The sequence below is a fragment of the Mesoplodon densirostris genome, chromosome X, assembly GCF_025265405.1.
Source record: "Mesoplodon densirostris isolate mMesDen1 chromosome X, mMesDen1 primary haplotype, whole genome shotgun sequence".
In the NCBI taxonomy this organism is placed as follows: Eukaryota; Metazoa; Chordata; class Mammalia; order Artiodactyla; family Ziphiidae; genus Mesoplodon; species Mesoplodon densirostris.
This window is the reverse complement of record NC_082681.1, coordinates 77862265-77875042: the sequence shown is the minus strand read 5'-3', so window position 1 is coordinate 77875042 and position 12778 is coordinate 77862265. Positions and strand designations below refer to the sequence as shown.

Genomic DNA, 12778 nt, shown 5'->3' with positions numbered 1-12778 from the left:
TTTTAAGTCTCTGATCCATTCTGCATTAAGTTTTGTGTGTGCTGTGAAGTAAGGTTCGAAGTTTGTATTTTTGCATGATATCCAGTTGTGCCAGCACCATATGTTGAAAAGACTATCCTTTCCCCATTGAATTGAAAATCATTGACCATAAATATAAGGAGAGTTCGTTATTTCTAAACTCTCGATTCTGTTCCATTGATCTATCTCTATGTCGGTATCACACTAACTTGATTACCTTTATTTTTATCGTAAGTTTTGAAATCAGAAGGTGGAATCTTCCAAGTTTGTTCTTTTTTGAAGTAGTTTTGGATATTCTGTTTTGTTTTGTTTTTCATTTCCATATGAATTTTCTGGATCAGCCTGTGAGTTTCTACAAAGAAAGCCTGCTGAAATTTCGATAGAGATTGAATTGAATCTATATGTCAATTTGGGGAGAATTACCATATAAATATTGAGTCTTACAACCATGAACATGCAATGCCTTTCCATTTATTTAGATCATCTTTAATTTCTCTCAACAAACATCAATTTGTGTTTCTCAGTGCATAAGTATTACATTTGGTTTGTTAAATATATGCCTAAGCATTTAATTCTTTTTGATGCTATTGTAGCTAGAATTAAGTGTTCCTTAATTTCATTTTTGGATTATTTGCTACATGTATATGGCAATAAAATTTGTTTTATATATTACTCTTGTATTCTGTGATCTGTTGAACTTCTTTATTAGTTCTACCGTTAGATCCGTTTTTGTGGATTCCTTAGGATTGTCTGCATATGAAATCATGTCATCTGAGAATAAAAAAAACCTCCCTTTTTATTTCCTATCTGGATGACTTTTAGTTCTTCTTCTTCCCTGTTTGAACTGGCTCAAACTTCCAGTGCAATAATGAATAAAAGTAGTGAGCATGTCTTTGTTGCTGACTTTAGGGAAAAGGTATGCAGTCTTTCACTACTAAATATGATGTTAGCTGTAGGTTTTTCATAGATATCCTTTATGATGCTGAAGAAATTTCTTTCTATTCCTAGTTTTTTTAATTGTTTTTATCATGAAAGGTGGTGGAATTTTGTCACATGCTCTTTCTGTGTCAGTTAATATGATAATGTTTCAGTGCTTTCTTCTTTTAAAATAGTGTATTACATAAATTGATTTTTAGATGTTAAACCAACCTTGTATTTCTAGAATAAATCCCACTTGGTTATGGTATATAATCCTTTTTATATGTTTCTGAATTCAGTTTGTTAATATTTTCTTGAGGGTTATTTCATCTATATTCATGAGAAAGATTGGTATGCAATTTTCTTTATTTTGGATGTCTTTGTGTGTTTTGGGCATCAGGGTAATTGTGCTGGTCTCAGCCAATCGATAGTGATACTGTCAGCTAGAAATACCTGGAGGCACTTATCTGTACTCCAAGGCGAGCCCCCACAGATATTTCCCCTTTCAGAACCAATGTTGTGGTTGAACTAGCCCTTGTGGTTCTTATTATAATTGCAAGAGGCACCTCAGCAATAACCTTTAGGAGACTTTGTAAGGACGAAGTTTATTACTCATAAGTCATGGAGGGTACATGGCATGCCTTGGACCACACAGAAAGGTTGTGGGTGGAGAAAGAGAGCTGGGACCTGGGGTTATGTATGTATCGGGGTCAAGAGTGAGGGGCCTAGGGTTTCTCAGATTCACTCTTTATTGATGAATTTAACACAGAATGGGAATTAAAGCACAAGAAGGGAAAAACAAGCAGCCAAAGGGTCAGTTATCTAAGTCAATCAGAGATCTCTAAAACAAAGGAAACTTCAGGGGTGTGGTGGCCTGGCTCTTTACCTAGTCGTGTAGCTGGCAATTTGTTCTTTTTGATATAGCTGTCTTTGAAGTGGTGCCTCAGCAATCAAAAGCTTAATGTCAGGCACTTGCATTACAATTAAGAAAAAAAAAATGTCAGAGGCTCACACTACAGTAATATTGGCCTACTAGAGCTATTTTGAAAGTGTTCATTCCTCTTCTATTTTCTGGAAGAATTTCTGGAGTGTTGCTATTATTTCCATCTGAAATGTTTGATAGCATTCAGCGGTGATGCCATCTGGACAGGAGCATCATTGTGGGAATATTTTTAATTATTAATTTAATTGATTGTCTATTATTGAGTCTGTTTTGAAGTTTGTGTCTCTCTACAAATGTTTTCATTGCATATATGTGTCTAATTTGTTGGTATAAAAGTTTTCATACTATTTTCTTATGTTTTTTTAAATTCAATAGACTCAATGGTGATGTCTCCCTTTTCAGCCCTGATTTTAGTGATTCCTTAGGAATCTTTTTTTTTTCTTGGTCTGTCTGCCGAAGGTTTGTGATTTGTTATCTTTTTAAAAAACCATCTTTTGGTTTCATTGTGTTGTCCAAAAAAATTAATCAATAGTCAATCGAAGAAAAATGGAAATTTTTATTTGAGCCAACCTGAGGACTATAACCTGGGAGACAATCTTCAGAAAACTCTGAGGACTGTTCCACCCATTGGAGGTAAAACCGTGATATAAGTTTTTGAGACAAAGTAGCATGTTAATAGTTTACATAGTCCAACAAGGTGAGTAGTGGGTATTAATGAGGCATTACAGGATTGAGAAAGGAAAGTTATCTCTTAAGGAGTTACCTCGCTGATTCCAGGAGGAAATTTCTTTTTCTTCTTTCTTTCCTTCTTTTCTTTCTTTCTTTCTTTCTTTTTTTTCTTTTCTTTTTTTTTTGGTGTGTGGGCATTCCTGTATCTTTTAAGGGGATCTAGTTAATGTATAATGTGATGCACAAATCACACTAAAGGGGAGGGGGTAGTGGCTCAAATGGGCAGAGAGAGAGTTTTATGTTTAAAATGTTTCTTGTCCTGCCTGAAAATAATTTTATTACATTAATTCCACTTTTGATCATTAATCTTTCAATAGAAAGCATTAGGTGATCAAGTATTTGGTCCCCAAATGCTAGGGTGGTTCTTTACATGCCTTGGGTCCATCATGTCCCTCGATGCTGGGTCCTAATAGCCCGGTTCTTTCTTTCCTTTTAGGGGGTGGTACTAGTAAGATGTCTGGCAAGGACTAACGGCCAATTCCAAGTTGTCCAATAGGACTTGCACCAATTTTACCTTGCATGTGCATTGTGCATGTCCATTATCTTATAGAGAACTATAGATGTGATCAATAGTTTCCAGTTGTTTAGATATCATTATCTTAGTAGGAGCAGGTGATACACAGTGCAAAAAACAAGAAACTAAAACTTTATAAGTTACACAAACTGTAATCAAAGTTGGAAATAGGAGCAACAATATCATTAGTAAAGATTTAAGCCAATATCCTCTTGAACCATACCATTTTCCTAGCATTTCCCTTAAACTGGGAAGACGATCATTCAGAGTGGAAATCCAATTTTTCATACGCATCATAAGCGGGGGTTGCATTAGAAGACTCATCAGGTATAAAAACAAAACGTTCACTATGTATTACAGCATAAGCTCCCCCTTGGGAAGCTGTTAGAATATTGAGGGCCATGCAATTCTGTAGGACTGCTTTTCTCATCATGGAAATTTCTGAACTGAGCAAACACACGGCTTGGTTACTATCATTTAAGGCTTGCTGGGTGAATTTTGTTAAAGCCTCTATATGAGTAATGATATCTTCTATTCCAAGTGAAGGAATAAATATTGCAGCCAAATAATCATACCATTGGAAAACTGATTGAACCCTACATGCCCACATTGAAAGCAGGATGACAGCGGCTGTTTTCAAGGCTACCTGTAGGTGACATTGAGCCTAAAGGAAACCAATTGTACACCTTCCTAACCAATCTGGGGAGATCCAAGGTCATAAATTTGTTGTATAAACCTATTGGGTCCTGTTAGAAGCTATCCCACAACTTTAACATCTAGTGAAAACTGTCTTTCAGACATTGAAACATACACCCAAAGGTTATCAAATATTAGGTAGGATTCATTTGGGATTTAAAAACATTTACTAATGTGTATCTGAGGCCATCGTACTGCAACTTGCAGTTTGAAGTCAGGAGGATGCTTTCTTCTTTTAGTGTCTCTCTTGTGGTTTGATGATTTTCTTCAGTGTTATGTTTGTGTTCCTTTCTCTCTAGTTATGGTAGATCTATAGTAGGTCTTTGATCCATGGAGTTCATTTATGTTGACCTATAACTATTTGATTGAAACCGATAGTCATTAAGTTCAAACACATTCTGAAAGCTCTACATTTTTTACTCACCTCCCAGCATTTTGTGTTTTTGATGTCATATTTCACATCTTCATGTCTATCATTTAACTGTTTATTGTAGTTACCGTTGATTTTACAATTTTTGTCTTTTAACCTTTGTACTAGCTTATTTAACTGGTAAATACCCAGCCTTTATGATATAATTGCTTCACCAGTATATTTTCCCCGTCCTTTAATTTCTTATTTCCTGTTGTAGCCAGTGTTTTTTTTTTTTTTTTTTTAACTTCAAGAAGACCTTTTAACCCTTCTTGTAAGGTTGGTTTAGTATTGATGAGCTCTTTTAAATTTTGCTTGTCTGAGAAGCCTTTATCTCTCCTTCAATTCTGAATGATAACCTTGCTGGGTAAAGTATCCTAGGTTGTAGGGTTTTCCCTCTCAGCACTTTAAATCTTATCATGCCACTCCCTTCTGACATGCAAAGTATATGCAGAAAAATTAGCTGATAGGCTTATGGGACTTCCCTTGTATGTGACTCTTGTTTTTCTCTTGCTACCTTTAGAATTCTCTCTTTAACTTTTGCCCTTTTAATTATATGTCTTGATGTGGGTGTGTATGGGTTCATTTTGTTTGGGACTCTCTGTGCTTCCTCTGTGTTTCTTTCTTCAGATTAGGGAAGTTTTCAGCCATAATTTCCTCAAATACATTTTTCAACCCCTTTCTCTCTCTCTTCTCCTCTGGGACCCCTATAATGCAAATGTGAGTATGCTTGATGTTGTCCCACAGGTCCCTTAAATTATTCTCATTAAAAAAATTGTTTTTTGCACTTATGATTGAGTGATTTCCATTATTCTACTTCCCAGACTGCTTATGTGTTCTTCTCTGTCACCTAATCTGCTGTTAATTCCCTCTAGTGTATTTGTAATTTCAGTTATGCTATTCGGCTCTGACTTGTCCTTTTTATATTTTCTAGTTCTTTGTTAAAAATTCTCACTGTGTTCATCTATTCTTTGCCCCAGTTCAGTTAGCATTCATATTACTACTGCTATGAACTCTTCATCAGTTAAATTATTTATCAGTTTCCTTAGGGTTTTTTTCAGCATTTTTTCTTGTCTTTAATTTGAAACATGTTCCCCTGTCTACTCATCTTTTTAAAACTTTCTCTGTCTCTATGAAATTAGGTGAGACAGTTATCTATCCCAGTCTTGAGGGTGTGTTCTTGTGTGGGACCATCCCTGTTCAGTCTGCATGTGCCCAGTGGCTCTGGAGGGAGAGCTAGATATGAAGTGAGCATGGGCTGCATCTTCCCCTAGGGCGTGGTGGCAGTCACTGCCCGGGTGGGAAACAGGTCTGGAGTTGAAGGGGCTAGAGCCAGAATAAGGTGTGAGCTGGGGCTGCTTCTCTGCTCAATGGCCCTCACTGCCCTTTCAGGTGTGGGGTTGGGACCTGAGGGGCCAGAGTTAAGAGCCCTGAGGAAGTTGGGTTTCTCCCAGGTGTGATGGCAGTCTCCACATTGGTCTGGGATATAGCCGGGTCCTGAGGGCTTGGGGCAGTATTTCTCTTCTGGTTTCACTTTTCCCCCAGTGTGCACACTGTGGTTAGAGGCTAGAGGGAATGGGCTCTGAGCCAGAGGGCTTCAGGCCAGAAGGGATGGTGCCATACCACTGAGCTGGTCCCATACCCTCCATAGTGTGCACTGGGAAGCGAGTTCCTGTGATGGTGGTCTCCAGCCTGTACTTAGCTTCACACTCTCCAGAGTGTCTGCAGGGACACAAGACCTGGAATGACTGTCTCTACAGGTTAGAGGCAGGTCCAAAGTCTACGCTGGCTCTGTTTCCTCGAAGTGCACACACACTCATTGGTAATGGCCTCAGCTCAGTGGGGAGCAGTGCCGAAGCAAGAGGGGCTAGAACATAAGCCTGGTACAGGCTGGACTGGTGGGGGGGCACTGGGTACATCCTAGGAATCCAGCCAGAGGCCTGGGCAGCAATCAAGCCCACCTCCTCCAGGGAGGGGTTTGAGTGGATTAAGTCCCACGAATGTCCTTTTCTGACCCTGAGGTCTGTGACTGCCCCATCCCACATGTGGTCTGTCCACCTGAGCTCATGCCATGGACTCTGGAAGCGAGTCACTGTGAGAATATGGGGGAAGGGTGGACTCAAGTGCTCCCCATTGTCCAGGCGCAGTCACTCCTTACTTCCCATCCTCACTGCGCCCACCCTGCCCCTGTCCCGGGTAGCTCATGTTGGGTGGTCTCATATATGGGTCCCCTGATTCTAAGATGAGCTACTCTGAGGAGCCACTCTTCCCAATCTCACTCCATCCACACCCACAGTAGCTGTCAGACATCATAGGATCACAGAGTAGGATCGAGAGCCTCCTCCAGCGAATCCAACATTTCGAGCATCCCAACACCCTGTTGTGGGGTTTGGTGACTTCTGCATCCTCCCCCGCCTATGCTTTGGGAATTTAACGACAACCCTTGAACACAACAGATCCGACCCTTGCTTTTGCTCATTCAATGCCTTACAGAACCTGGATCAGCCTCTACTCTCTTTACTCCCTGAATCACATCTTTCTCCCTCAAGGGAGATTATCCCTGATTACTTTTATTCACACACAGGGGCACACAGTCACCAACCTTGAATGTCCTATCTACCATCATACCCCCTTTTGTGTAGTAAAACACCGGTCGTTTGGGAAGGGTGCCAGGCAGAATCGCCGCACTCAAACACAGATCTGTCCCTCTGAGTCTCAGGCTAGTACAGCCCTGGGTCCCGGCTGAGGGAAGGAAGTGCTCCCCAACCTCCAGTGGGGGAAATTGAACATGGAGCTCAGACTCAATCTCGTGTGTCCTAAAGAGGCAGTCTGGGAGATTGAGCTGGGACACAGAAATATAATTTCCAGGAAAATGTGTCATGGGGCTGGTGGAAGAGTATTTGACAGGGACCATGCAAGAACACAGACCTACGAACCACACTTGCCATAGAACCTGACGGGCCAATTTCCACTCAAGGGTATAGAGACGACCAGGCTGGAGGAGGGTGGTCAGCTGGTGAGGGCAGGGAGGATGTGAATGCTTCCAGAGTGGAGCTCTGGAAGGGGGTCATGAGTTCCTGCTGATGGGCGGGGGGTGAATGGCAGAGATGAATGGGAACCACCAGACCCCAAAGGAGGAGGGTGGTTTGGAGAGAATTAGAAGAGGGCCTTCGGGGGCAAGGGAGGATGTGTCGGTGTGGCCAGGGAGAGCACACAGAGGACCCAGACCTGGGGCAGTCCGCTGACTTGACTGCAGGGATGGTAGCAGAGGCTGGTCCAGAGTCCCCACCACAGGATGCGACAGATACTGTTCTGGAAAAGGCTCTGACGTGGAGCAGTGCCCCGCCCCGGCCCCCTAACCCTACCCCTACCCCTCCAGAGAGAAGGCAGAACACATAATATGAGAGGTACTTTATTTGGAAACTGCTGTGAAACTGGGGAGGGGGCAAAACAAGGGTAGAGGAAGCCCTAGCTGAGGCAGAACAGGAGGGAACGAGCTTGGCCACAGCTCCCGGGCTCCAAAGGTACCAGCTGCCCCTCCTGCAGGAAGACGATGGGCTCAACCTGTAAAACAGCAGAGTCAGGGAAGAGCCTCAAGCCAGGGCCAGCCCCCAGCCCTGCTCAACAGCCAGGACTGTGGGAAGGGGTACGGTGTGTGTAACACTCACTTCAAAGTGTCAGCATCGTGAGAGCCATGTCCTTCATGGTGTCTGCAACAGGGACAGGCATTAGTAGGCACTCCAGAGAGAGGGATATGGAAGCCCGTCCCCTATCCCCGTGAGGAACCGCGTAGCCCTGAAACCTGAAACCCCCTCCAGACCCGATGCAAAGAGCTCTGGGCCAGATCACTCCCCACCACCGGAATTGAATGTGGAACTGGTTCCTAAAGGGAAACAAAGTGTGCCAGCAGCTCTGATGCTGTGGGCCGTGCCACAACCATTCAGATCTCGTCACACACACAAACAAACAATCCAACAAGAACCTTAGAAGCCACACCAAGCAGCAGTTCAAGGGAAAATCAACGAGGCATCTCTAAAAGTCCTATCAGAAGGAGATTCCCTAGGACGGGTCTGGTTGGCAAAGTGTGCATGCAGTCCAGACAGTACTTTGCTGCTTGTACACACGCCCAGTTGTACATGCACAGCCGGCTCCAGGGCCAGGCCTGCTAGGTTCTCCTCCCCACAGGGATGTTGGTCCCTGCGAGGCTGACTGCACCTGCAGCCCACCCCCACCCCAGGTGCCCACCCGGGTTCTGAACTAAGATACCGCTCTCCGTCCCTGGTTCCTCATACCAAGTTTCTTCTTAAGGGCGTCTACTGCTCTCTGTAGCACGAGACACTAGGCCAGCAGACACAGGAGGAAGAGAAATGATTAGTATAATCTGGCCTCCTCTCTCCTCCACCTTCTCCTCTCCACCGGGCCCTGCACCCCAAAGCCGGGTGGCTAGACTGGCAAGCGCTCCTCAGTGGAAAGCAGGTGGGCTCCCTCCATGGGGTACGTGATGGGGTCAGGGGAGGGGGGGCCACATATATGTCAGCTGAACTTGGACCCAGATCCCACCCTCGAGTTTGGGCCTGCATTTCCAGGAGCCAGAGGAAGCATTACCGAAGGACAGCCCGGCATTCCCAGTGGCTGCTGCGGCGTTTCCGGTCTTGGGGGATGGTCAAGTGGCTCCCAGTCACCTGAGAGGGAAAGGACACACAATCCAGCTTCGCAGGCTCCCAGTGAGGTGGAAAGGGCCAAGTGGGGTCTACCGTGAGGTGAGGCGGCACCACCCTCTGCTGGCGACCAGCCGCCCCTGCTCTGCCCAGAAGCCCGAACCTTCTCTCTGGGCCTGCCTCCGCTGTTACCCGGGGGCAGCCATTTCGCCATTGTGGTCCCCAAGCTATGTGCCTCTGGATTCGCCCCTCCCAGGGCTGCAGCCACAGCCAGCACGTGGGAGAGCAATGTGGGCGAAAAGGACTTAACAGAAAAGGCTGTTCCCCTGTAAGGCTACACCCGGAGGAGCTGTGTGTGGCACTGCCACCGATCAGCCGCGCCGCACAAACCCCACACACAGGATGATGTGGCTCAAGGCCAGCCCTGCCAGCACCCCGTCTCCTGTGGGAGAAGCTGCCTGAGAGAACGGCTGTGCCCCCAACAGAGACAGAGCCAGAGGTTTCTGCCCTCCACCCCTCTCCCCTCCCCTCCTATCAAACCCACGACACTCACCTGAGGGGGCAGGCCCCCTGGGCATGACTTCTCCCTGGTTCAGGGCCAAGGGCTCTGAGTTTCCTGGATCTTGGGGGCCTCTGGTGTCGACCTCGCCACTGCTGGCTTTTCCACGATGCATGCGCAGATAAGGTGTCCCTGGCTTGTGAGCTGGCAGCTGAAACAAAAATTTTTCACCGATTTGGACTAAGGAAGTGTGTGTGTGTGTGTGTGTGTGTGTGAGAGAGAGAGAGAGAGAGAGAGAGTGAGAGAGAGAGAGAGAGAGAGAGAGAGAGAGAGAGAGAGAGGGAGAGAGAGAGAGAGAGAGGGAGAGAGAGTGTTGTGTGATTTGGGCCGGGGTGAGGCAGGGAATTGGGAAGGGAATTGAAAGGCTGATCTCATTAGCACTTTCTCCCTCCGTCAGCCCCAGGCCAGCAGGCAGAGGTGATCTAGGGACAACAGTGGGGCACTGAGTAAGCCCAGGGCCCCTGCAAGGAAGGTCTGGGGAACACCTAGGAGATAGGATTCAGGAAGCTGGTGAGTCTAAATACTGAGGCTTTTCGGGGAAGCTTTTAAGGGATCCCCCGACCCAATTCAGCTACCAACCCTCCCTTCCATCCCAGCCCCAGTCTCTCAGAGGACGCTGGAAACAGGCCAAGGGTGGAGAACCAGGCCCAGCACACCCGAAGTGCTACCTTACTGTTTGTCCCTAGTAAAAGGAGCCCGATCAGGCATCATAATGACCCAGTGACCGAGGGGCACCCAATGACGACCCCTGAGGGGTGGACAGAGGCAGCATGGGTGAAGACGTGTGCTCTGGGTGCGGTGGGGGCGGGGAAGAGTGGGGAGAGAGGAGGAGCCTGGCCTACTCACTTGGCCCTTTGGGGCTGGGTCTCTATTTGGGTCCTTATCTTCTCCCGCCACAGCCTCAGACTCCCTTGTCCACGTGACCACGGATTTCTTCCCAGCGCTGGTGTGCTTGGCCTGTTTGGTTCCAGAAGGGACCAAGGTATACCTCTTGGATCTCCCAAGCAGCGGAATACCAGAGACTGGGGGGAAGGTGGCCGGTTCCAGCGGAGGTGCCCAGATTCGCTGCCCCCAGGAAGGGAAGTTTTTCCCCAGGGCAAGTGTGGAGGCTCCCCCGAGGGATTTCTTCTCCAGGGTCCCCTTCTTCCTAGGAGTGACCTGCGGCAGGCCACCTGCCGTAGCAGCAGCAGCAGCAGCTCCCGGGTAGCTGGGCTTGCTGCCCCCGTTCCCCCAGAGCACGCTCTGCATTTTCTTAGGGGAAGAGATGCCCTGCTCTCCCACGCCCTGCCTTTCCACAACCGAAGAGAGTCCTCGCAGAGCCGAGGACAGGGAAGAGCCTGTCACGGGAAGGAAATTCTCCCTGACTTGGAAATTCGAGTGTCTGGGAGTGTCCCCGGGATCCTCGGGTCTGCTGGGCTCGGCCTGGCCTCCTCCTCCGGGGTAAGTACTCACCGTCATCAGCTCTGTGTCACTGAACTCATCTGAGGACTCGGAGTCGGATAGCTGCCGGGCCCGGCCTTCATAGGAGAACCGCTGGCGATCCGCAGCCACGTTCAACCTACGCTTAGTGGCTCTCTTAGGCTTCCTCCAGGCCCGGCCCGCTTCGGGCCCACCGAGGTGGAGAGGGCCGGCCAGAGCCGGCGGCGCTTCCCCACAGCTCTGGGCGGTCGCTCCTGGACGGCCGGGACCCGCCTCGAGGCCGGCGGACACTTCGAAGGAGGCGCAGGGCTCCTCCAACGGGTATCTGCAGAAGTCCAGCACGTCCCAGTCGTACAGCTGCTGCGTGGTGCCCGCCGCAGACTCCTCGAACAGGTCCAGGAGGTCCCTCGTGTCGTCATCCGGGGAGCCAGGTCGGCCTTCGCGGCCACACAGCACCGGCCCTCCCGCTTCCAGCATCTCCCGCTCTGACTGGAAGCCCTTGGGATCCCGGCAGCCGCTCCCGCCCCCGCCGCTCGGCGGCTTCCTGGGCTCGGCGCCGCGGTCGGGTCCCCGCGGAACTGCGCGGCCGGCCGGGCGGACGCCGGCCCGCTCCCCGCCCTCTGGGCCGAAACCCGTTCCCCACACAGACACCTCATCTGGGGAGCTCATGTCGCGACCCAGGCGGCCGCGGAACCGGGGCGACTGTTGATGGCCCGAGTCGCGGTCGCGGTCACGGCGGACGAGGCGGGCGGCGCTCAGAGGGCAGCGTCAACCACCTCAGGCGCCGCACGAGCTCGCCTCAAACGAAAGGACGCGCCACTTTCAGCGCACCTCCCACACCGGCGCCGCGGCCTCCTCATTGGTCCGGCCCCCGCCAACCAGCGGGCGCCTTGTTCGCCTGTCCCCTCGAGGCCTAACCAATGGGGTCGAGGGCCTCTGCTTTGCCCTCAAGCCCGTGGGCGGTCCGAGCAGTTGGGTGAAGGGGATGGTGGGAGTGCTTCCCTCTGTCAAGACTCTCGGCCCGCCTCCTCCTGTCCTGCCTCCCCTTTCCGGTTAGAGTCACAGCTCTGAGCCTCCGTTTCCCATCTATACAGGGGGTCGGGGAGTGAGGGCGCCGGGCTCCAGGGGTGGTGAGGATGAAATGTCAAGATGGAGGCACTGGATGCCTAGCACGCGCCGAAAGCATTTGCCAGCCTCCCTTCCACCGCAAGCCTTATGACCCAACAGGAGAATGGGCACAGGAGTCCCCCAGTCAGTGATCAGGGGTCGGCCAGAGAGCAAAGGGATCGTATTTTCGTTCTGTAAGGTCTCTGTCTCAACTGCTCCATCAAATGTGGCTCAGCAAACGTCATTGGCAGGCAGGTTTGGCGGACAGACTGGGGTTGGTGGACAGATTGGGGTTGGCCTCGCTCCATCAGCCCTTCCCCCTCTCTGAGGCAAATTCAAAGAAGAAGAAATCGCAGTGGCCAGTTACACCCCAAAAGATGCTCGCCACCGCTGATCCTGGAGATGTGAACTAAAACCACGAATCGGGTTTCACACACTAGGTTGACATCCTTCAAAGAGCTTAACCATTCCGAGAGTGGGAGAGGTGAGGAGCAAACCCCTGTGGCGGTGGTGCAAGAGACCCATTTGGGAGGTAATTTGGCAGAATCCATTGAAAGCAACTTAGTGCCAGCACGGACTCTGTGCCTGGCACTCTTCTAAGTGCTGGGCATAAATAGTAATGCATCAGCGTGACACTCCTAGAACTATAGTACCAACCATTACTGGCCTCTTACCGGTGAGCAAACAGGCACTGAGAGGTTCAGCCACTGGCCCAAGGTCATTCGGCTCGTGGGGATCAGCGGCAGGATTGAAACCAATCAATCTGACTCCAGAGTCCTTGCTTTGAGCCGAAGACCTTAAAAAGGAA

The 12778-nt window shown here is 48.8% G+C and overlaps 1 protein-coding gene across 1 annotated transcript; it reads right to left on the bottom strand.

Moving 5' to 3' along the window:
• Window positions 1-5497: 5497 nt before the first annotated feature.
• LOC132481644 (uncharacterized protein CXorf49 homolog) lies at window positions 5498-11532 on the bottom strand. Its single transcript, XM_060086482.1, has 6 exons — window positions 10291-11532; window positions 9439-9595; window positions 8833-8909; window positions 7756-7791; window positions 5870-5981; window positions 5498-5793 (listed from the first exon to the last, which is right to left on the bottom strand). The coding sequence occupies exons 1-6, from the start codon at window positions 11530-11532 to the stop codon at window positions 5498-5500; spliced, it is 1920 nt and encodes a 639-aa protein (XP_059942465.1).
• Window positions 11533-12778: the final 1246 nt, after the last annotated feature.